At 35.9% G+C, this 25,864-nt stretch overlaps 1 protein-coding gene across 4 annotated transcripts in view; it reads right to left on the reverse strand.

Moving 5' to 3' along the window:
• CDH8 (cadherin 8) overlaps window positions 1-25,864 on the reverse strand; it is a 350,974-nt gene that overhangs the window by 6,566 nt on the left and 318,544 nt on the right. For 2 of the 4 annotated variants that reach the window (XM_036897785.2, XM_036897786.2), the window contains exons 11-13: window positions 16,479-16,730; window positions 14,924-15,106; window positions 8,738-8,863 (exon numbers count right to left, since the gene is read on the reverse strand). In XM_036897785.2, the coding sequence (XP_036753680.1) occupies window positions 8,738-8,863; window positions 14,924-15,106; window positions 16,479-16,730 (561 nt within the window). Of the gene's footprint in view, window positions 1-8,737; window positions 8,864-13,042; window positions 15,107-16,478; window positions 16,731-25,864 lie in introns of those variants that run through there. The other 2 variants (XM_036897782.2, XM_036897784.2) reach the window with 1 other exon arrangement.

Genomic DNA, 25,864 nt, shown 5'->3' on the forward strand with positions numbered 1-25,864 from the left:
TTTCTATTTTCCCTACAAAGCAGTTGTAGGAACTTCTAATTTATGGCCAGTTGGTGAAAAGCACAGATGACACCCTGGATTTGCGATTGCCATCTGAAGTGGGGACAGTCTTGTGGTACTGAACCCTTAACCTGTGGGATCTGATACTGTCTCCAAGTAGGTGGTGTCAGAACGAAATCAAACAATAGGATACCCAGTTGGGGTCCACCTAAAAGCTGAAGATTTGCTTAGTGTGGGAAAAACCCACCCATTTTGAGTGCAGAAATATTCAGTGAGTAGAGAGAAAACAGGAATTTCATTTTATTGTTTCTATTTCCTGAACTCCCATTCTGTATTTCATACCCTTCATTTGGTTCCATCCACCTAATTCAATCCATTCTTCTGCCCTGACTGTGTGCTTACAAGGGTCATCAAAGAGAAATTCAATAGATATTTTTAGTCTGCATCTCACTAAACCACGCAGCTCGTCTGGTCAAGCCGACACTCTGGACAGCTCTCTCCTCTTGCCCTTCAGGTCAGCACCTTCCCTTGGCGCTTCCTCTGGCTTTGCATTCATCCCCAGTCTTTGTTGTTTTCTCTTCTACTCTAACTGTACTCTGTCCACACCTGGGCCTTCTCTTCTGCGGTTAATCACTATGTGATGTCACTAATAAGCAGCCTTTATATATGCTGATGGTGTCTAGAATTCCATCTCCACGAGAAAACTTTCTTCTGTGCTTCTGACTTGTCTTTCCATCCATCCCTTCCATATCAGCCCTTATAATTCATTTAGATGGGACTTCTTAATCAACAATGGAAATCATCACTGCAGTCCCCTCCCAGATCCTGTCCTTCAAGGTTTGCCTGCCTCCTGCCTCTCCAATTTCATCTCATGTTAATTCTGCTTTTCCCCCTCCAGGTTAGCCATACGTTTCTTTCCTGTTTTCAAGTTACTCAAGCTCTTTCCCAACTTGGGGACATTACACAAGGCAGTGATTCTGCCTTCCTCTCTATATCTCTGTTGACCTGGTTAACTTCTTGATCTTTAAATTATAGTTTAAACACCATTTCACTTATTTTGAGGTCTTCCCCAATAACCCAATGGAACTGGGCTCCCTTATTCTTTTCTTTCATAGATTCTCAAAATCTTTCTGCATAGTACCTTGAAATTCTATTTCTTAGAGTATCTCCATATGATTTAGAAAAATATTTCTCCTCCAGGAGTTGAATCACAAAAGGCCATCCCCTCTGTGTGAACACATAATAGTCCTTCCTCCAAGCTGGTATAAATCCACACGGTGACACATGACTTACCTGTGTGGTGAGGTTAGATTTCTGCCTTCACTTGTATCCCTTTGCCTTGCACTTTGTGCAGGACACACTTGGGCAACCTTACACTGTCAACTGGAGAACACTTGCCGTGATATATAAAGATGTGGTATGTATACATATTTATTTTCTTTTAGCATGTGTGTCTTAACTCTGTAGCTTCCCCTTGAACATACACACACATACTCTGTTAGATCCAGGAAGACAAGTACCATACCATTTTCATTAGCTACTGTGTACTTAGAACTGAGGCATAGCCTTTAGCAAATGAGGGCATCCAATAAACATTGGCTGAGTAAGCAACTATATAACAGGTAGATGGTTTTTTTTTCCCTTTTCTTTTCTTGCATGGTAGACAAATCCACAAAAACTTTCAGTACCAGTTGGGTCCTGACAAGATTATTCCACATACACATCTGCTAAATCCCCTTCTTCAAATAAGAGTTTAATAGTCTCCATCTCTTAGTATCTTGAGTATTTTTTCTCACTAGGTATCTCCTTCCAATAGTTGAAGAGAGCATAGGCTCACAGTTTCCAGAAAGCGCAATGTTACAGTCAGTTATTGTTTATGTCATAAGTGTAAGAAACATTGGACCATTCTGAAATTATTGGATTGAATTTGGATTGAATCAGATTGAATTTTATAGTTACAAAGAGGAATTTCTTCAAATGCAAGCACAGGAGGAAATAAGGGTAAGTCAGAATGTATGAGTCCTAAACAAAGCAATCTTATGGGTGTAATGAAAGCCCCAGCAAAATGTGACGAAGTGTCCCTAAGTGTTCACAGGTAATGACTGAAAGCCTGATTTTGCTGGAGGTGAGAGAAAGAGCAGGCTAAATATTCCATGAAAATCAGGACATGTTTCATTTTTATTTGAAAGTAGAATTTTGCAAAACTGCCACAGTGGAGGTGATTTGAGAATCTTACAAATGAGTGAGGTCATATTTTGGGGCCCTTCCTAGAAATGGCACCTGCTACCAATTCATCACCCAGGGGTTATGAATGCCAGACTTTCTCATCAAGTGAAAATGTGATTCCAGTCTAGTCACTTCATACTTAGGAGTCTCAGTTTCTTAATCTATAGAATAGTGAAAAAAATAGCAATTATCTTATTAACATCTCCTACAAACATATGAAAACAATATCCCATCATGCCTCATCAAGGAGCAGTTCCACAGTTTTCTACTCCCCTTGTTTCTCTTTACTTCCACTTATGTCACTATTCTGTCCTCTGATAGGTGGTAAGAGCCCACAAAAATCGAAGAAGAGAACCACTTTTCTTTGCAAGAGCTCCTCTCTTTTATACTACAGATAATATTTCAACTCTCCAAGTTTCAATAACTGTAGTCTCATTTTCCAGTCATGACTAAGACTGTGTTAGTGAGGGCATTTCTAGGTTAGCTTTGGGGCTCTCAACATCCTTGGTAGTCACCTGAAATCAGAGTATGGAGGAGAATAGGGTGCAAGGATCAAAGCATGACATCAGGGAAGACTGGGCCATGAGTGAGTCAGTCAACAAACCCAGTCATAAAAAAAGTAATCAGAAAAAGTAGGCATGGAACAGTTTTAGAGTGGGATCATGGAAAGTTATGATTGCTCTTTATTAAGTTCTGTGTAGGCTAGAAAAAAAGCACTTCCTCTTTGAGTATGTCCTTGGAGTGAATATCTGTGGCTACAAGTGAGTGGGTGGTTCAAGGAGACAATTTCTCCCTTAATTGACCAGAGGGAGTTCACATGGTTTGAGTGTAGTCATATGTTGGTGGGTGCAGTGTGAAGAATTGGCTTCATGATCATATTTATACATCTCTGTCTAGATATGAGTATTTAATTCATCTTAGGAAACAAGCTCGAAAACATCTTCATCCCTGTCCCATCAGTGCATTTGTGAGAGTGTGTGTGATTCCTCATTGAGAATCTTGGTGCTGGACATGTGCCATCCTATACTATCAGCATTGGATAAAGAGAAGAGACTGATCGTTTGGCAGTGTGATCACAAAACTATCATGAATTACAAAGCTAGTAAAATTGGTTTCTACCTTCTGCAATCCCAAATATTTTCCTGAAGACATACAGAGGTAATATGAGCCTCACTTATAAGAATGATAGACTCTCCAAGACTAGCCCTCCACCAATTCAACAGAGACCTTTCAGACACCCAAGTAGGACAGTGTCATGAAAATGCCTCTTCCCATTGCAACCTTTGATAGGATTCAATTTTAATTATTGCACATGTTCAAGTCAGCCATACAGTGGCCTTGACAACTTAGTACAAAATACCTGCTTTCCTATAAATGGTCTTTCTGATATTACAGACAAAATGTTAGAGAACAAAAACTCTGTGTTATTTTTGCTGGGAAATAAGTGTTCCGTTATTGTCTTTACCCTATTTAGAAAACTTCCCAATGATGTTTTTACCTTTCTTTTTTGTCATGGAATTCTATGCTCTATTTAAATGTGCAGCTCTTTGAGTGCTTTTATACAAGCTTATAAAACATTGGAAGGGATTTTTGGAAAATGTTGGACAAAAATCTGTTCACAAAGATTTTTTGGCCAAAAAAAGTTTCCTTTAAGTGTACTGTACTTGGAACCTCAATACAGAAAGCAACAAGTTTGAGAAGGTTGAAATGAAGTAATGGTGTGGTGATGGTGGAAAATCTGTGACACTGCTCACTGTTCTTTCTCTTCCTGACCTAACATTAGCAGCAACTGACAGGGTTGTATGAAAGCAAATGACGTGCTATATATAGTTCCCTTCATTTTACAGAGCAAAACACTGAACCCAAGAGAGACAGTAGCATGTGTGAGGGCATACAATCTAAGTCACAGAAACCTTTGTTTTCCTCGAAGTAGTCAATCATTCTCATGTTCAATAAGCATGACAAATGAATGCCTCCCCTGAATTCAGTTAGCATTCTATTAGACTCCCCGAAATACCCATTGTTCTCTTAAAACAGTGTAGAGGTTGAACTCGTTTAAATCTCTTTCATCTCCAACATTTGAACCTTCTAGGGTTATTTTCTTTATGCCTATAATAGTTCACTCTGTAACCTTTTCTTTCTCTATTTTTTTTTGGTACCCTTCTCATTTTTACCAGAACTTCTGCCTAACTTCTGGTTGTTCCTATCTGGTCTTGTGATCACATACCCACTACTGGGCATGAAACCTGAAGGATAAATCGAATCTGTATAGTTGAGTATTAGTGGGGAGTGCATTCCTGGACATTTTCAGCAAAGGCAGTCAAGAGGAAGAATTCTGTCTTGACCAATGGAAAGGGAGAAGACTTTAAATGAGTAAGCTGGATGGATTTTGTTGGTATGGAGGTCATTGTTTAATATAATAAAACCTCTCCTCTCTACTATGGCCTTCTCCACAAGTCTGGAAGTCTCGTTTGGCTGGAGGCTGTGTTCTACCAGGATTGTGTGCATAATAAGTTCTGCAAATACATACTGCAGAAAAACGGGTTAAATGTGATGTTTTATGAAGTTCACTTGATAATAGAAGTTTCTAAAGATTAAAGAGGAAGGTTAATGCTGGAGAGATTATTCAGTCCACTATTGAATAACCTGTATGAAATGTAATTGCTTCACAAACCCCTCTTCCTAAATAGGGAAGGAATTTTAACAAACAAATTCAGCTTCTTGCACATTGCTTTTTCTATGCATTCTGATCTTCCTTAACTTTTCTTAATGTCAATTGACTTGACAGCTTCCCCACATTTTATCACTTCCTTAGATACTGTCATGTACAGTAAGTCATATCACCTAATTATCTCCATGTGTTAAGTTTCCTTCTTCGATTAGCTTTGTGTGACACACAGTCTATGAATTATTCCATTGTTTTTATTCCTAATTACACTCATCACAGAACTATGTTCAGTGTAGATGTCTAATAAATACTGTATGGTATCCTTAATATATCTTCATCAAGAGGAAAGGCATTAAACTAGATTTGACCATATCCTTTCACTCCTTAAAACTCCTCAGTTTGTCTATTGATTCCAATAGTAATGCTCAAACTTTATTTCACAAAATACATATATTTAGAAAGATGAAGTTGTTCTTAACAGTAAGAAAAATCATAATTGGTGACATATGAGGGATCCTGGGAAAAATAAATGTAAAACTTTTCATTGCAATAAGATTTCTAAGAGTCTTTAGTTTGTGAATGTGGATTGTTAACTTTTAGAGGGGGATAAATATCTGGGCATTTCACCAAATGTGAATATATTTGAAAGTTTAAGTTTTACTCAGAATACTCATCAAAATTATATGGATTCCTGTTGTTCTGCACAACAAACTACATAGACTGGAGTTTCCCAGAGACTCCTTAGCACATAGAACTTCCATCACCAGGATGCTATTCACCCTCTTAATGCTTCTTCTTCATCAAATGCTAAGTGCAAGACATTTATTTTTGTCCCTAAACACATTTTATATTATTTATTTTATTTGGATTTTTTAAATATATTCACTTACTGAACTTCAGACGAAAATAGTTGAGTCATTCTTTCTTCTCAGGTAATACAATAATAAATATCCTTGGATATGTGTCCTTTGTAAAATGTCCATTGTGCACATATGTAGATATGTTTTTAATTAAGTTAGATGTTATTCAGCTGTGAAGTTCATTCTGTATTTTGTTTATTCACTTGATAATGTTTTCAAAATGGATCTAATTGGCCTATGTGCATTTATTTTATCATTACCGGATGTTTTATAGTAGCCCTTGGCATTTATTAAGTAGCTGTAATTAATATCCATTCTTCTTTTATAGATGGATACTTATGTATATATTGCACTGTATAGATGAATACAGTGTTTGGAGCATCTCACTTTAAAAAACAGCCAAATGAATAACATTAGGTATTATTCACTTATGAACCTGTGCAATCATTTCTCTGGGATTTTCACCCTAATATGGCAATGCTGGATCTTACGATAGAGGAAGTGTATGAAGCCTCTCATTTTTAATATTTGTACCAATGCTTGGCTATATCTGCCTTTTCTGACCTGTCTCATGGGTTTATAGTCATGGTTTACCATTTCTATGTTTGCTTTTTTTTTTTCTTTTTTGTCATAGTGAGATTGATGACTGGCTGGTGTAGGCAACCCTGGCTGCCTACAGCAGGAGTTCCATGCATTATTTTTATTGCTTTTGTGTTGTTGTTCTCTTGTTTTATTTTTACAGCTTGGTAGTAAATCTTTCTTATCTGGGAGCATGAGGAATACTCTTTTCCTCCTCAACTTCTCACTTATGCAAATTTCATATTGAAATACAGAGCTCGAGCAATATAGAATTAAATTTAAAAGAAAAAACATGTCGATTTGGCCACAAAATTCTGCTGTGATTTTATTGGAAAAGGACATCATAGAATAATTTTTATAATACTGGACATCTTGAACATTTTCAGTCCTTTCTTCAATGCTCTATCACTCAGGGTCAGCCGTACTGCTGAACTCTGCCTGGTACTAGTAACTATATATTCTGTCAACTTTCCTGCTTCTGGCAATATTATCTGCCAGTGATGACACTTTTCTCCCCCTTTTTTTCTTACATCTCTAAATCTTTCTTTTTTTGTTGATTTTTTTTTTTGCTTTTCTTTGTCAAATAGTGCTATTCAGGCATTCCCGTAGTTTACTGAACCAAAGCAGTGAGGACAGCGTTTCTTATCTCCTGTTAAGAGAATAAAGCTTACAATTCACTATTAATTAATTTGTTTGCTGTAGCGTTTGGGTAGATTATCCTTCATCAATTTAAGGAAGTTCCCATCTATGCTTATTAGTTTCTAGGTTTGTTTATTTATTTATTAATAATTAAGTAGATCATGAAGTCTCTTGGATATTTTGTAATGCATCTATTGAAATGTTTGGTGATATTTTTATCTTTGATAGCCGATTAAATATAAAATAAATTATCTTTATAGTTTAAAGATGAACCATTTTAAAGTAAGTATTACTTATTAATATAGTATTAGATTCCACTGATTTTTTATATGGAAAATAAATGGGTCTGTAATTTTCAGTTTTTGGCTTGTCTGTGCTAAATTTTAAGATACTCCTTGTCCTCTCTAGGCCCTTTGGGTCTGTTTTAACCTCTTGCTTTCCATTTGTGATATTATCTTTGCCTATGTGTCCTACCTCTCATCTTGTTGGTTAACTGAAAAACTAACTTTTTCTGTGTAGCATAGCTCACTAAATATTTTTGTACCTTTCCCTGAACTCATGAAGCATTAATTATTTTGACTCAGAGTTCTTTTAGGAATCTGCAAGTGCTAAAACATATATACCCAAACACAATGCTATGATGTTTTTAAACATGTTGTGTTATGCTGCTAACAGAAGACTAGAAGCACTCAAGGAAAGGGATTGAATCTTACCATCTTTGACCAGCCCCCACTATATGTACTATAGGACTTATAGCATAATTGCATAACAAGTAAGGTGCATCCTTCTAAATTCAATTTTTATATAAGAATTTCTTGTGCTTATTTTGTAATAGATGTTCCCCTCCAGATTCTATGCTCCCAGCATTTATTAAATGCCACGCTCTTCAACTTTCAGAGAACCAGATGAACTTTACCAGTAAGTGGTAATAAACAAAAGTGATGTGTGTTTTTTCTGATATTTTTTTATCACAGCTAACCCACAAACACCAAAATTGCCCTTCCTTTGAGAACTAGCATTCAGTCCAAAGAGAAAGGACATACCTCGGAAATGCTTCTTGGACAAGGTATTATGTTTACATGTTTCATATGGCAAGCAGTATTAGCGGTAAAATCCATTGAGAAATTTCCAACCCCAGCAGCACAATTCATTTTCAAGTGCCTGGACTCTAGCCTGACCTTGTGATACTCCCAGTTTGCTGGTATGCTCTCCCCCAGCCTCTTGATAACAAAGTCCCTAGCAGGATACCACACCTTAGCAGGTGTCATTTCTTTGTACTTCTCACCTTTCCCACAGCATAGACAAATGCAATGTTTTATCATTTATTTGCCTCTATAATTTAGCCAGTTAGGCTCTATGTTTTAGAAAAGCAAGACAAGTGTTTTAGAATCATAGGATCTAGCACAAGCTTTGTAGAAAAGAAATTTAGAAAGGTCCTGTGTTTTGTTTATTTGAAATACGGTTATTTATAGATGCATCTCTAAACTTAGATAATCCACTTACTTGTGCAAGGATTAGACTAGACCAATACAGAATAGTTCTCAAACTCTAGAGGGTGAATTAAAGACCTAGAAGAACAGTAGGTGAAGTTGTAGTTAGGGAATGTATATATTAGGAAGAGAGAATGATCCTAATGACTCCTAAACTGTTGTGTTCAGTTAGCACAGAGTCCTTAAAATGTGGCTCATGTATACACATGAGGCATCATAGGATGGCTATGGATATCTCTGCATGTAAGAGAAGATCTGAAGGAATTAAAATTTACCTCCAGGGACCTCTTGTTTTCTTCTGTTGTCCAGGTCTCTGGGTTCATTGAAGGCTTTGTTTTCTACAGTTTTTCCCCTCGGACAGCATCTTGTATTATTCCTTCTAACAACCCCACTTCTGTCATCTGTGGATTATAACAGAGATATCTGTTATCTATTAAGAAAGATACCTCAGAGAGATAATACTTACACTCAAGATGTGTGTCAGATGATGGCAGGTAACTCAAGTGGTGGTAAGAATGCCCCAGACACTAATTCTTCCAGCAAATGCCTGCTGGCCTTGTGGCCAGGTGACACTTCTGTGAACAAAGGAATAGGGAGCACGTGCACAAAAACACAACTTCACAGTTCTAACAATGAGCTTGAGAACCAGAGACCAGTTCCAGTCTCTCTCACTTACTAGATTTAGCTCTGACAAATCCCTTAAGATATCTTCAAGTCTCATTTCTCTCCTCTGCAAAACATGACACAATATAGGCAAACCTGAAGTGTCCCTTGAGCGTCCACTTTCTAGATCTTTCTCAGTGCCCAACGAGGTGATATTAACTTATAAATGTGATATTTTTATAGTTCTCCCCTTTTGGGTGTCTGAAAAACTATTTCTGTTTGCACCCATTGTTTGGTCACCATCTTTTTTGAAAACTTTTCCATGAAGACTTCTTCCTGTTTAGAGTCACTCACTTGCGCCTCAGGTCTTCCTGGATGTGACTTAGTTTCTATTTCTTATCATTACAAGCCTCATGTCAGAATTATAGAAAGTGTTGTTTGGTCAAAAGTTATGGGCTTTAATGTCACGCCAACCTCAATTTAAACCTAGACTCAAATACTATTTATAAGACCATAGACAAAGAATGCTTCAACAATTCATTTACATGAGATTCAGTAGCTCCATTTTATAAATATAGGAAGTGAGTTTAGAGATGCCATCTCATTTAATCTTTTCATAACTATTTATCTAGTTCTTGACCTGGCTGGCTGATGCTAAATATAGGTAGGAGACACAATTATTTCCTTTTAGAGAGTCCATTTAAATTAGGTCAGGGGATTTTAAATTATGTGATCCCCATTATACTAGGATTATGTAAAAAATGCTAGGATTAGAATATCTTTAATATTAAGAGTCTGTCATGTAAACAAATGAACAAATGAAAACAAAAACCCAGCATACCATGTGATAAATTTGTGTGGACTAAGAAGAAAATAATTTTTAAAAGTCAACTTTAATAATAGAATTTCTGTCTTCTACACTCATCATGAAGAGCAATAACTACCATAACAACAATATATACAACCCTAGCTGAGTAACTTTTCAAGGCAACTTTGTATAGCAAATAAAACAGTACTAGAATTGAGAAAAACAAAAGTATGTTGAAAACTATTCCCTGAAAAATACATTATACAATTATTTTCTCCACAAAAACACACTAATCAGAACACAGCTAATCCAGCTTCACAGTGTGATATATTTCATTCTAATCTCAGGTATGATGGGCCATTATTTTGTCCTCAAAAAAACCTGCATTTAAATTCCTTTACCCTCAATCCAATTTCTTTCAAATTCAAGGTTAGATTGAGAATAACAAAAAGCCCCCATTCTCGGTTTTTGTTAGTGTGATTGTGAGATTAAAAAATTACCAGTGTGAATGTGTCCACAATAATGTAATTGGGTCTGTGTGTGTGTGCGTGTAAATGTAAATATATATATTCTCTTCCTTGTTGCTATTCATGTGTAAATTGTGCATGTCTTTAGCTTGTACAGCGGTGCCCACTGTTACCTTATCTTTTTGACTGACAATGATGGGATTTCAGTCATGCTCAGCCTTTCCAACAGAGCCAGTGATGGGATTTTTGAAATCTTATTACTGGCTGCACTGCCCCGATCTCAGATGGAACTTTCAATCAAAAAGGCAATCAGAAGGTTATACATTTGTGAGATTCCCTGCAAAGGCAGTGATCGCATAATACAACTTGCTGGAAGGGCCTACTTGCCTCCAGTTCTTATGTGGCTATAAAAGAGTAATTGGCTACTTAGCTCTCAGCACCCGCTTTTCCTTCTCCAAAATAGAGCAGAGCCCAGAACTCGGTTGAGTCTCAGTGTGGAGTGCAGCTGCTCCTAGGAGATTTCCCAGTCTCCTGCGGAGACTTGTATTACTTTAAGCATCTGATTAAGCAAACTCTCCCCAAAACACATTTGGCTCTTCCTAAGCATTCTTGTTTCACTGGTGGTGCTTGTGAGTCTAAATTTATTTTTATTTTATATACACACAAGCACTTACACATTTTTCTAAAATATTTTCACTATACAGTTCATATCTGAAAAATCTCAAGTAGGTGTGGAAAGGTTAACACTTGAATTTCATTTCCAGCATATTTTAGTCATCTTATTATAAACTATTCTTTATCATAAAATATTAGTGTAAGGAGTAACTGCTCAACATTCTATAATATACATATACGGAAGTTCAGGAGACATTTTTGTAACTTAATTTGATCAGATAGTGGACAGGGTTGAGGCTAAATTGATCCCAGGTGCAGTGCAGTCGCCCAGGGGTGCATCAGTTCTCCAGAAAGAAACTTGAATTGTGAGGTAAGCAATTTTATCTCACATGGCTCCAACTCAGCGGTTCTTCTCCACTAGGTAAGAGCCCTTGGACAGGGATACTTTTCAAAAATGGGAAAACTGATGCTTGGAACACAATGAAGACTGACAGTCACATGGGAGTACCTGTGGATTGAAAAAACATTTCATTTGGAAAATAACCACACTTGTAAGACATATGTCAGTATTGCTACAGCAGAATACAATGCACAAGGCCAAGTAGGCACTTTGATAAAGCTTTAAAAAGGTATTATTTATGAAGTAGTGCATAGGATACTCAAATTCTAAAAAAAAAATGGTTGGGAACCCCATCAACCTCTTCTGGTTGAGGAAATTCTGGCAAGTGTATTGGTAAAGTAAAAAGTACTTCAGTCAAGTTTGTGTGTATGTGCTTGTGCATGTTTCTCAGATCTTCATTTAAATTTAGGGTACTCTAAAAGTATGGTGGAGCATGGTATTATTACTTGACTCCAAATTACAGAGCATTAAATGGGCTTTTAAGCACAAGATGTTGGCATGGTGGTGGCAAAGAAAATCAGTAAGAGACCCACACTTTCATTCTATCTTCCCAGGCAAAGTGAATTTTTAAGTAAGATTTGGGAAACTACTTTACTAGACATCTCCTGCCCATGACAGCCACCACATGAAGATTATCCTATTATTTCCTAAGATTGAAGAATATAGATTTTATATTCCTGAAAAATAATGTAATTTTTCTGATAGACATGTATGGCACTTCACTGTGAAGTACATTAGAAATGAGTCTGATGTGCAAGAGGTAAGTAAAAAAGCAATCATTTCTCCATTATTTAGTATGGAATATAGTTGGAATATTGCTATTATTACTACAACTATTATTAAGAATCTACACTCATCCACTATCTGTTTCAGACACTGTGCCAGGTGCTGGTGTAAAGTGACTCTGTACCATCACTTTGACCTCAAGAAAAGTAATCAATAGCCATAAGAATGAGCAAAAAAGATAACTACCCTCAGGCAACAGAAATTCAGTGACTCAACCAAGTTCCTGAATAACTGTGAATTCAAAGTATGCTATTCAAACACGGTGTTTCTGTCACAGTGGAAACAGTCTCCAGGGCTTGTTGTGTTCTAGCCAACGTCTTGCTCTTCTCAGGTAACCCCAAGCCAACGACTGAGATGGCAGGGAAACTAAAACCTAACTAGTTTTGCGCAGTGAGACCCCTCTTCAGGCAGTCTTTCATTCCGAACCCCCTCATTGGCTAGTAGAGTTTTGTCAGGTCTGTATGGCAATCTAAAGTTCTTTTGCCAAATCCTCCATCCTGGATTTTAAATTTTTTTTAATTTAAGAAACTTCCTTTTACAAGTTGCAGATCTGCTTCCCTGTCTGAAGGCTTTCCCTGCTCAGTCCTGCTCTTTTCTTTAACCCCTGTGTTCAGCGGCCGCTTCCAGGAAGACCGATGACAGACCTGGACCAGCCTTTACGCACACCATGTTCCCTTGGTGTCCCTGCTGGAATCTTGCTGTGTGATTGTTGCCAAGCCCTTTCTCTTCTCTGGTTCTGTAGGAGTCAAGTCTCTTACAAATAAAAAGTGATCACTGGGATAAATTCATTAAGCATTTAGAATTCTAGTTAGAGTTGATGACTCTGTTAATAGGTCTTCATCTAATTAGGAAAAGAAATGATGACAACAAAGGTATTTATAAAAATATATTTCACAAAGTAGGAAACAATACAGGAGTTTCTCTGAATACAATACATGGAGTAAATAAACAATATTGCATTAAAGCAAAGTAGAAAATTAAAATGATCTGCATGTAGTACTTGAGTTTTATCATACATTTTCTACTCCTAAATGGCAGGATTGCATTACAAATTGAATATGCTCACATCTCCTAGTGCTGTTTTCTTTTGGAGTCTAAGATGTTCTGTGCATCACCATGAAGATCAGGGAGGGAAGGACTAAAAACAGAAGCAGTAAAACTATGTACAAATCAGTTCCTGCTCTAAAACAACGGGGGCAACTTGAAGCGTGTTTACTGGGCAGGGCATTATGTAGTTTTCTAAAAGTCTAGAGTTTAAATATTCACATGGATCAACATACTTTCGGATGTTTGTGCTTGTAGTAAAAACACCAAATACTAGGATTATGAACAAAATAGAAAACAGTCCAAAAGTTTCTCTGGGAAAATGCTGTTCCTGCCATCATCAGCCACAATAACACTTTCTACTCTAAAGAGACTATTAGCCCCCCTTTTGATAATATTGCCTGCCATACTCATCTCGTCAAAATGTACATGTATTAAACATTTCAGTGTGTATATATTTATATAAAACAATCTAAAGGATTATTAATGGATATAATTAAGTTTTTTTCCCCATATAATCCCTTAATCTATAGATTACCAACCTTAATAAATAAAAGCATTAATGGACATCAATAAAATATTTATTTTAAGGATTAAACAAATAAATTCACACGCTAGCAATAAAACCATCTGTCTCTCATGTAATCCACTGTGTGGTACAGTTTGTCTTTGTATCCTTGTGGAAGAAGATGACGTGGAGGGAACGAGCAATCCTGCTTCCAGAAAACAAGCCTGTTTGCCTGGGATTTCTCTCCTCCCACCACTGAGTTGGTAATCCCCGCCCTGGAATGGATTACGAACATGTGAATATTTTAAGGCTCGACACAATATTTAAAGATGCTATTCAGTCTCTGATGACTGGGGCCAACAGTTATGTACAATGTGTGGTCACCGTACCGTATAATCTAGAGGCCTCCCAAAACTCCAAAAAGTCACAATGTACAGCAGACCGAGTATTGCTTTATCATTTGTGGCGGGATCCTTATTGGTGAAGGGGAAAAAACCATTTGCATTTATAAAAATCCTTGCAGAAGACACATATCAGCAGCAAATTTCTTGCAGGTCCATTTTTCTAAGAAAGCACCTTTTAATTTTGATTTTTTTCCTCTTTTTTAAACCATTTCTCTAAGCATTAGCCAGGATCCCAATCTTTGTCTGTGGTGGTCAGGTAAATATCAAATGTCCAAAGACTTCTAGACACTCCACATACTTAAATTCACACTCCACAAGATTTATAACCTCCTAACATATACTTTTTATTATTTTTATTATTAATTTTTGGTTCAACATTAAAATGTAGTTGAGTTTATAGATGATTGGTGCTAAACTTGCCTCTAAAACAAATAGCCACATTGGTTGTACCTAAGGGGAGTGACCCTAGAATATTACAGAGCGCTCAGTCCCATGAACCTATTTATAATCCACTGTCAAGTTTCTTTGTCACTTTCGCCAACAGAGTAGAGTTCTCCCAGTCTCTTAAAGCGGGGACCCCAGTCACTGAGGTAGTCAAAATTCTGGTCTGAGTCTGAGGTGGTGGACCCCAAGGAGCTGAGAGAGCCCGCCACGGACCCTCGGCCTTCGTAGCCATAAATCTGAATGGAGTCATAGGGCGGGGCCGTGGGGTCATTATCTGCCTCATGTAGCCGCACATTTATAAATTCATCAACATCGACACCATTTGGGACTGGAGCAAGCCCTTGCCTTGGCATAAACTGCAAATCTGGTTTAATATCCTTACGGGGTAAAAATCCATTAATTCCATCTGGGTTTTGTAAAGTCGCAATGTCAAAAGCCTCCGTGTCTTCCTCCCCTCCTCCTTCGTCGTCATAGCGGATGATGTTTTCTCGTACATCTTCATCGTCTTTGATAATTAACGGCTCGTTCTTATGTCGCCGCAGAGTTACAAACAGCACCACGATGACTGGGGAAAACATGAAAAAACAATTAGCGGAGCTCCCGTACAATTTCACAGGCAACATGTGTATGTTAAGAGAGAGGAGGATTATTTAAAATCTTAAGAGCACACAGCTTGAATAACGTTCACTTGGGAATTAAACAACTTTCTGAAGGGTGAACATGGAATTTTGAGTGACTGCTATTCCAGTCACTTCTGTTTATTAAATGGCAATGAAACTGGGTTAAAAGAATGTTTGCATCTATTCATGGTGAAAGCTGCATTTAGTGCTGTTATGAGCTCTAGAGTGAATTGCACAAAACAGAAAACAGCACAGATAGCAAAACTAATTTGTGTATCTTGGGCAAGTCATTTACTATCATTTAGTTCCATGCTGCTCTTCTATAAAGAAAAAGTGCAATAGATCATATCTAGTGTATTTTGTGTTTTATCAGTTCTGCAAGACACTCTCCAATCAAGTAATATTCGTTCATAGATGAAGTGATGTATCAAGATGTTAAATTTGCATGGGCAGCTTCTTGTTTTGTACAAAGGCTGGTACTCCTCCATCTGGGAAGGTAAGCCTAAAGGTGGGGACAGTGGGAGGCACATGCACCAAACTAGACAGATCAGCCAAATCAGACTGGGGCTAATGGGATAAAACACATCAGAAAATAATGCTTAACCCAGGGCATTGGATAAATAGGATAGATAAAACCAAGGAGGTGGTAACTGATGTGATTTTTTTTTTAAAGGTTGGATAAGATAAAACTTTCCTTTTGCATATCTTCCTACTGTCTAGTCTCATTTTTATAATTGGATGTTTTAATGGAAAAGTTATAAGAAAAAACTTAATTTCCATTCTTCATTTTAATTTGATATTAAAAACAAGAAAAGTAACTGAAGAACACAATGAAACTGAAAAAAACATTGCTTGCTTGTTTTTTTTAATCTCACCAAAAATTGCAAATCATAGACTCAGCAATCCAATCTATACATTGTGAGATAAAAGGGTATTTTGGACACATGAAAGCTTCATATTACAGTAAACTGATGTACATCAGACGGTCTGCAGGCCTTCTTGTATCATAGATGCTACTGTACCCACACAGAGGTCCAGCCCCACTTCCACCACTGTGATGCTTATTCTGTTTCTTCACTGATGATGAGATTGGAAAAAGCACTGAATAGTCCTCACCGTCTGGACATTTGCCATCAGGACCTTGTTTTCTTTTCCTTCTCCTCCCTTGGTGACCTCAAAGCTTGGAGAAGTGCAAGGAACTTACTCTTCCCCGAAAAGCACATTGCCACCTGGCTGGTTGAGGGTTTACAGTCCTTAGTTACAGTAATGTGTGAACCAGAAAAATAGTGACCATGAGACTATGATGGAAATACATACCTAGCAGCAAAATGATACATGCTAATATGGCAATTAAGGCGCCCATACTGAGCCCAATTGGAAGAACATAAGCTTCAACATTGCAAGACTGGACGACACCATCATTGCTGCAGCCACAGACACGGATGGTCAGGGTGCTGGTACTGCTTAGAGGAGGGTTCCCACTGTCACTGATTATGATTGGTAAGAGATAGACTTCTTGCTTCTGGCGGTTGAACCCATTATGCTTTGCCAAAATGCTGAGAGAATTATCTGGAAAAAGTGAAAATTACAATAGTTTGCATCATTTCAAAAAGCCACCCAAACAACCCCTGCTTTTCTTGTTCATAAATTCTCCACAAACCTGAAGACAAGCCCATGTCCCCTGGACCATCTCCCTCTATCGCAACTAGCATGGACCGAAACATCCGCACCCTACAGGTTCAAAGAATAGGGTCCTGTGATGAAGGAATGGAGTTGTACTGTCTCCTTGTAAATGCAGAATATTTCTTTACTAAAAATAATCTTCAAGGGTCCTTTCCAAAGACACAAATGAACCCACATTTCCATAAATAGGCTTAATTTTCTATCATTTATCCTAATGATACAAAACTGGCTGGACAAAATTTTAACCATATTTGAAAGACATGTTTGAGAAGCTCTGTATTAAAACATACATTCTGTGACCATATGGCATACACAACATTGCACTTTACTGACTCCCACAGGTGCTTGAAAAGAGTCATTCATGCCCTAGAGCACTGAAACTAAGATCTAACAAAAGTCCCATTTACTGGCATTTGGAGGAGATATGCCACATATATTAAAATTTTGTAGAGAAGACCTGTAGTGGTTACACAAAGAAGAATAAAATGAGAACTTAAAGAAGCAACTGTTTTATTTTCATGCATCCATTTATTATATGAGATATATATTGGTTATCTGGAGCAATACTCAAGGGCATTTAAGTAATACTTGGGGTGATACTTCAGTTCCAAGTAAAACTGGTCAATGCCAGTGATGGTTCCCGTGTTAACCCAAGGGTTCTCAAAATTTCACCCCCCAAATAAGGTTTTGTGTCATTCACCCCATCTCATGAACTATAGTCACATTGGGTATATTAATTATTAATATGTTTTCACATTTTGATTAATGAAAGATATATATTAATTCAAAATGGGAACATGTTATGTCATATTGCTATTCTAGCTGAAAGCAAATAGATGTAATTTTGGCTAACTTGTGCAGTATTATTTGGGAAAATGAGTATTTCAGTTGGGATTTTTCTCAAATAATGGCAAGTTTATAGACCCAACTTGGCTATGCCATTGTTGCAGTTAAGGCAAGGATTCCAAACCATTGTTGTCCAAGCCCTGTTGATCAGTGTCCTAATAATTTCCAAAAGACTCAAATACCTGAACAGATATTCCACTTAAATGGCTTTAAATAAATGTGTTAAATTTTTGTACCATATAGTGACAAACCAGGATTACAAAAATATATAGATAGAGAGAGAGAGAGAGAGAGAGAGAGAGAGAGCCATTCTCCAAAATAGATTTATAAATTATATTTATTTTTGCTTTGTTTAAGTTATACATGGATCCAAAATAACTTGTCAGTAAGCAAACAGAAAAATACTTGAATTGAGTTATCATTTTTTCTCCAAATTTCTCCTGGTTGTGTCTCATTATTTAATTATTTGAAGAGTGAAAAGATATTTAATGGAGTTAAGCAGGAATCTTTATTTCTATGACCTAGAAGGAAATACCACTAAGCTAAAAGCAGGAGAACATTACCTCAAATCAGATACTGAATATATAGCTGTGTTATATTTTCGGAAAGTGTGTGACAAGTTTGAGTACAGTTAATTAGTGCAAGGAACATTTGTGGATGATTTCATATACCATAGTTCAAAACAGAAGATGGGAATTGTTCTTCAGGATGCAATTAATAAAATTACAATGAGACTTTTGTCTTTTTGTGGTTGACATTATTTATGTGAGAAACTATCTTTGCATGTTGTCCCTTTAAAACAATCTATAGTGATAATTTAGAAACTACAGCAGAAATATTACTCATTGCAGAACAGAGTTATCTCCATTTTATTACTTAGAAAAGCACTGGTGGGGCCTAAAGGAAACTCATACTCATATTTTTTATTACCCCTGGCATTTGCATATGTTTGTTGTTCCCCTTCTACATACAGAAAATTAGTAACTAAGTAAAAGAAGTCTATGAGTCATTTTTGCTAAATTTTACCTGCTACCTGCAGGCAAAATCGATTCTCCATTGGCCTACTCACTTTTTTTTTTATTACTTTCATTTATTTATTTATTATTGATTTATTTGAGCTATTGTACTAGGCCAAATGAAGTTGTCATTATTGTACACATACAAAAAAAGGAAATAAAATATCAGTAGTTTCACACAATTCAAATTCAAGAATTGGAGATGCTTCTTTTTAATTTATACTTCAAATGTCTTCTATGAAGTTGTGGTTTTTTTCTTTATTTCTTATGGTGCCATTTTCTTTTATTATAAAAGTTTTATTTCTAATATAGTCAATTTGATCAATCTCTTTTATGATTAGTGTTTTTAACCTTATTTTAAAAATTATTAATTACATAAATATTTTTATAATGTTACCATTCACATGGAGGCAATTGTATGGAATTGATTTTTTTCTGTACTATTGATTTTTCCAAGGTTAATTATAGGGTCACTTATCCCTTATCCACTGATCTTCAGGGCTCAGTCTCTCAGAATTCAAATTTTTGTCCATTTTCACCCTTGTAGGGACTTTCTATTATGTTCCAATGCTCTGTTTTCTTAATCCTGCATTAACACCATGCTTTTTACATATGAAAACTTGATAACAAACCTAGACGTTTGTTAGGTTATTTTCTCCTTTTGTGTTTTTCTTTAAGAGTACCTTGGCTATTCTTCTCCTTTGCTAATCTCTGACAAATACAGAATCAGATTTTGTGAAGTTCCATGAAAATTCCTTTAAGAACTTTAGTAGAAATTATGTTACAGTATAATCAATTTTGAGAGAACTAACATCTTTATGATCTTTAGTCTTCTATCTCAAGATTGTAGTTTCCTTATTTTCTTCAATATATGTCAATAAAATATTTTGATTTTGGTACAAGAGATTTTCACTTCTTTTGTTAAATTTTTTATTGGTACTATACATATTTCTTTGCTTTAGTAAATATTGCCTTTTTAACATTATATTTTCAAATCACTGTAGCTGATGCATAAGAGGCAATCGTTTTATAAATTTATTTTAATTCTAGTAATCTTTTAAACCTTTATTTTTATTCATACAAATGTATCTTATCTCAGAGTCCCACTTCGACATAATAGAATGAGGAGCGCCACAAAATTGTTCCCCAGTGAAACTGGTGAAAATTATCACAGGAAAACCATTTAATGTCTCTGAAAATGGTCCTGGAGACAAGTAGCAAATGAAGAAACATTTATTCAAGAAAATATACTAGTTTTGTATGAATGGTGAGACTATAGTATGTGAACCAGAACCCATCCATCCTTTCTCCCAGTTCTGTGAGATGGAAACTCCACTCCAATCTGGTTTAGCCAAAAACATGTCTAGCAGGTAATATTCACTAAAGCAAAGAAATACATTTAGGCCAATAATAAATCTAACAAAAGAAGTGAAAATCACCTAACAAACATCAAGACTTATTATAAATTTTCCATGCAAAGAATGGTATTGAAGCATTACTTATACACTTGAGAGAAAGAGAAGCAAGAGAAAATTGATTTATCCCTTTCACAGGAGCCCCAATAAAATTAATAACTGAATTTTTATAGAAACAATATCAGTCAGAAAAAAGTGGGTTAACATATTCAAAGTGCTTAAAGCAAAAACTTTCAACCAAGAATCATATATTCAGCAAAGCTATCTTTCAAAAAAGTATTTGAAAAAGATATATGCTCAGAGAAACAAAAAACTGATGGGATTGGTTACCAGCATACATGCCTCATAAGAAACACTAAAGGAAGCTCTTTAGACTAAAAGCAAATATCCCTAGATGGTAATTTAAATTCACAATAGAAAGAGCATCATGAAAAGTATTTAGGTAGTTATAAAGAACAGTATAAATACATAGTTTGATTTTTTCTCCTTAGTTGTTTAAAAAAGCAGTTGTATAAAACAATGTGTACCTAATATATTATGAGCATAAATACCTAGAAATTCAAAAGAAATAGTTGGATATTCCAATATTACACTTTCAGTGCTGGATAAAGCAGAAATAAATAAGGAAATAAAAGACGAATGATAATACAAACCAAGTATACCTAAAAGGCATCTATAGAACACGTACCCAACAACATAGATGTGGAACATTCTGCAGTGTAGATCATATGTTAAGCCAGAAATTTAAATTTTAAATAAATATGAAATGATAGAAATAATACAAAGTATGTTCTCTTACCATAAGGAATGAAATTAGATATTGATAATAGAAACTGGAAAACTCTCAAATATGTAGACATGAAGCAATGCATTCTTCAATAACCAGTGGGTCACAGAAGGTCAAAAGGTAAATTAGAAAATATTGTGAGACAATGTAAATGAAGCAACAGCAAATCAAAATGTAAGGGATGCAACTAAAGCAGTATTTAGAGGGAAACTTGTACCTCTAAATGCCTGTATTATTATTATTATTTTCTATATTACTGTACTAACTAGAGCCTCTAATACAATTTTGAGTATAAGAAGTTATGGTAGACACCTGTACCTTATTCTTGATGATAAAAAAGAGAACCCAGCTTTTGACTTTCCACATTAAGATGATTGATGGTTTTTATTGGAAGGCACTTTTGTTATTTGTCTGTTTATAGGCACTCTCGTTTTTTCTCTTTAATTTTTACTTTCTCATTCTTTCTCCTTCTTCTTTTCCTACTTCTTTTTCTTCCCTCCTCTTCTTATTCTTCTTTTAATTTGCTTTCCATTGATGCAAAGGGAAAAGGCAGTCGTATAAAGGACAGTAACTTAGCTATTCACTACCTCTAAACCTAACTTCAAGTGTATTATTGTATTATTTAAGTCTTTTAAGACCTTCATATTTTCATGCATTTCTATTTCATATCATCTTGTCTCTGCATCTTAACCTGTTCTACCTTTACAGCTTCTGCTCCTGCTTTTTGTATTTATTGCATTTATTCTTCTTTTGAGCATAGCAAACAGAAGAGCGTATCCTCATGATTTGCTAAAGGAAACAGATATTTTATAAAACTGGAAAATATATGAGAAGAAAGAATGATATTGAAAACCTATAGATATATATGTCATGATTTTTTAAAAATTCAGAACTCTTGAAATTGAGTATATAACAACAGAATTTGACAAAAGATAGAAGGATGTCTTGTCAAGATCCATCTAAGAAGAGGGTATACCAAAAGCCTTCACCATTCTCTGGGGTGAATTAATATCCAGCTGATAAACTAATGTTAAGTTGCTACTCATCTAATACATTTGTGTTGCTTTGAGATTAAAGCATACCTTAACCTTACTGCCTGCTTGTCTGATACTCTCCATACGTGAAATATTCAAATATCTGTATTCCCTATTATTTCCTTCAGCTAGGGAGCTCCTGTTTTCTCATCCTCCTGGAATGTTTTACTTATGAGCATTATACCGAGGAGAATGAATCACTCCATTTTTGGAATCTTGCTTCATACTCCACACCCATTTGTTTCTGTTTATGACTGACTGTTGAAAGAAAGATCTTAATTCCTTTCACTAGTTGTTCTCAATATTCCCAAATAAATTAGTTATGTGATCTTATAAAAACCTTTCTATTTTCATCAAATCACTTATTATAAAGAAATGATAGAGTAATAGGGATATGATAGACACTGGGGATGCAGAAATAAACTAAGGTGTTTCTATAACAAATAACAAATATAATGAGTACTCAAAAATATTTGTTGAGTAAATGAATGACTAAGTAATCACTAGCCATATTTTGTGGGTCTCATATTAATTCCCTCCATGTTATTTTGTCATAGGGAATTAACATGTAATTCAAAATAAGTCAGTAGGAAAGTTCAATTTTAGAAAAGGCATGGAAAGGATTTATAGCCTGGGGTTCTGTGTGGATATTTAACAGAAATATAAATGGTTTCCGAATCTTTCTCTGGGTAAGCCTTATACTACATAAACTGAAGATGCTGAGATGAAACACAGAAGGCTTAGAAAGGAAGAAACTTGATATAAAGTATCTGAAATACTGTCATGTTAAAGAGGTGTGTACCAGAATTCCCTTTTGCTGAATGGAAATTGGATGACTTAGTCTTACATGTAGAGTAGGGTACATCATCTTAATAAGTTTTTCCTATGGTTGGTCTAGGAGGAATTTCTTCTTTGACTATTGATATTCAGTCTTTGAAATATTTGTACTTGGAAATAAAGGACTTTCTTTCATACATTTTTGTCCATTTAAGAAAATTTTCCTTTAGAATATAAGTCAGTAAATATTTCTTACTGACGAATATTTGTTACCCCTTCCCCTAATTCATATGTTGAAGCCTTAGCCCCACAGTGTGGCTCTTTTGAGGGATAGAGTCTGTAAGGAAGGAAGGAATGTTAAATCAGGTCTTAAAGTGAGGCCTTGATCTTATAGAATACATGTTGTTATAGGAAGAAATGCCAGAGAGTTTCTCTTTCTCACTTATGGGTGAGGTCATATGAGCACACAGAAAGATGATGGCCACCTACAATCAGCCCAGAGAAGGGTCTTTAGAATTAAACATACCTTACCTGCACCTTGATCTTGGACTTCCTAACCTCCAGAACTGCGAGAAATACATTTTTGTTTAAGCCACCAATCTGTGGTATTTCATTATAGCAGCCTGAGCAGATGAAGAGACTATACTGCAGTCCCTAATTAATTCCATATGCATACCCAATGGAAAATACACAGTCTATCTACACAGACAGACACTGCCTACCTGGATCATTCTTTAACCTTACTTGTGCCATTTCCCATATAGTCCTAACTCACTTTCCTTCAATTCATTTTCTTTGTATTTTTAATAGAATAAGAATGGTCAAGTCATTATTATTGCTGTTATTATTTAATCCCATGTTCTTTCCACATGGTCCTTTTTGTTTGTTTGTTTGTTTGTTTTTTAGATAAAATTGAAAATGAATGAACAAGCCAACCTAAATTTTCTCCTGTTTCAGTGTAGTTCATCTGATGTGTTGTCCTGGTGCAGAAATTTTGCTTTGATCTAGGTCCCATTTATTGGAAATCATGAAGCTACGGCTTTTGTTTATCCTTTTAGATGCAAGCGGAAGCAACAAGGAACCAGAGTTAATGAAGCCACTTGCCAGACAAATATTTATGACAAAGGAAGAGATGAAGAGAAGACTGTAGTTACGCCTTTTTGAGAAATGTCTCCTGGCATTTGACTTGCAAATTTAATTCAAATTTCCTTGGTCAAATCAAATGGAATGAAAATGGCAAGAGGGTCAAAACAAAGGGGAAGTGGCACTCTGTTCAGGAGTTATGGACTAGAGATTTAATTAAGTGCTTATCATTGTGTTGAATCTGTTGTTTATTGCTAAAAGCCTAACAAAGCAATAAAATACCAAATCCATGAGCTTTCAGCATATCAGATGCATGTATATGCAGTATCCAATATGTAGGAATATGAAGCAAAGATCATAATATCTACATCTCATTTATATATTTTTACTCTAAACACTAAGTCTTGTTGGACACAATCAGGCTGTAATGAATTAATAAAAACTGAGCCTCTGTGAAGCCAGTCTCTTCCAGTACCATTATAACTTCCTACATAGTTCATTGAAAGTGTACCAACACACCAAATCTGCAAGAAACAACTGGGTATTCTGAGCCACCTCATTAGATCATTTGTCACTCTTTTCCCTTTTTTTCTCATTAGATTGTCCACCCTGCCACCTGATGTCAATAATCTCAATATTCCTCAGTGTTAACTTATTACCAAATCTCCTAATATTTAATAATAAAGTATATCTAGCTATAAATATTGACCAAGGTTTACTGTGGCTTTAGAAAAAATAATAATAATTGTGAATTCTTTTGGAAGTTCTTACACTAACACCAAGCTTAATGTTTAGTCAACAATTTAAAAACACACAGAGAATGAATTAGCACTTTTTTAAACAGAAAAAAAAACTGATTCCACTCTAAGCATGCAGCCCTACAGTTCTGTAAATATCTGCACGGTTATCATGACCAGAGGGAATGTGTGGAGTGTGGACTGTGCTTGCATTTGAGGAGAGAAGGACTTAGCAAGCAACCTATGACACTTAGCATCTTCTTAAATTCTTTAAGAAGCTACATGTACTGTTCCTAAATTGTTAATAGAAAGTGAAATGTTTTGGATCATGTAAAGTCAGTGTTCAGCATAGCCATCTGAAAGGTGACTGCCAAAATGACAAGTCCCTGGACTTTTCCCCAGAACCTGTGGATGTTACCTTACTTGGAAAAAGGTCTTTGCAGAGGTAATGAAATTAAGAATCTTGAGATAAGGAGCTCCTTTGGGATTATCTTTTGGGCCCTAAATCCCATAAGACGTGTCCTTACAAGAATGAGTCTGAGGGAGATTTTTCAGAATAAAGGAAGAGATGATGTGGCCACAGAGGCAGACATTGGCATGATGTGGCCACATGCTCTGCAATGCCTACAGCCAACAAAAGCTATAGGAAGAGACAAAGAATAAATTCTCCAGGATCTCTGGAAAGAACGTGGCCTTGATGACACTTTGATTTCAGATTTCTGGCCTCCAGAAGTAGGAGAGAATAAATTTCTATTGTTTTAAGCCTCCCAATTTGTGGTAATTTGTTACAGCAGCCTTAGGAAACGAATCAGTACATCTGATTAAATACGATTTACAGAGGCAGGAAAGGGCATACTTATTCCCATTTTACACATGAGGAACAGGGTTTTGAAAGATAAAGTGATTTGCCCAAGGATTCACAGCTGGCAGCTAGGAATTACAACCAAATCCAGAGTATTTTCTAACTCTCCATCATCTTTGCAAAAGTCATCTCAGTATACAAGGCAAAGTAGGCTCTAAGAAGGTTTATTAAAGCTCAAGGATAAGATGAAAAAAAAAAGTGTGTGGAGGGAGGTTTTCTCATGCCATGACAAGGAAAAAAACTTGAAAAAAAAAAAGTGTGTGGAGGGAGGTTTTCTCATGCCATGACAAGGAAAAAAACTAAGTAGTTGAAGCCACTGGCAAATGAGAATATAGTGTTTTAGAAGGACCAAAAGATAATACAATGTCTGTAGATCTAAATCCTCTATCTTGAGAGTCAGCGTAACATAGCATAGCATAGCATAACCATGAATTCTTTATCAAGAAGTGATCGTTTTTGGTAC

The sequence above is a fragment of the Manis pentadactyla genome, chromosome 15 (assembly GCF_030020395.1).
Source record: "Manis pentadactyla isolate mManPen7 chromosome 15, mManPen7.hap1, whole genome shotgun sequence".
NCBI lineage: Eukaryota > Metazoa > Chordata > Mammalia > Pholidota > Manidae > Manis > Manis pentadactyla.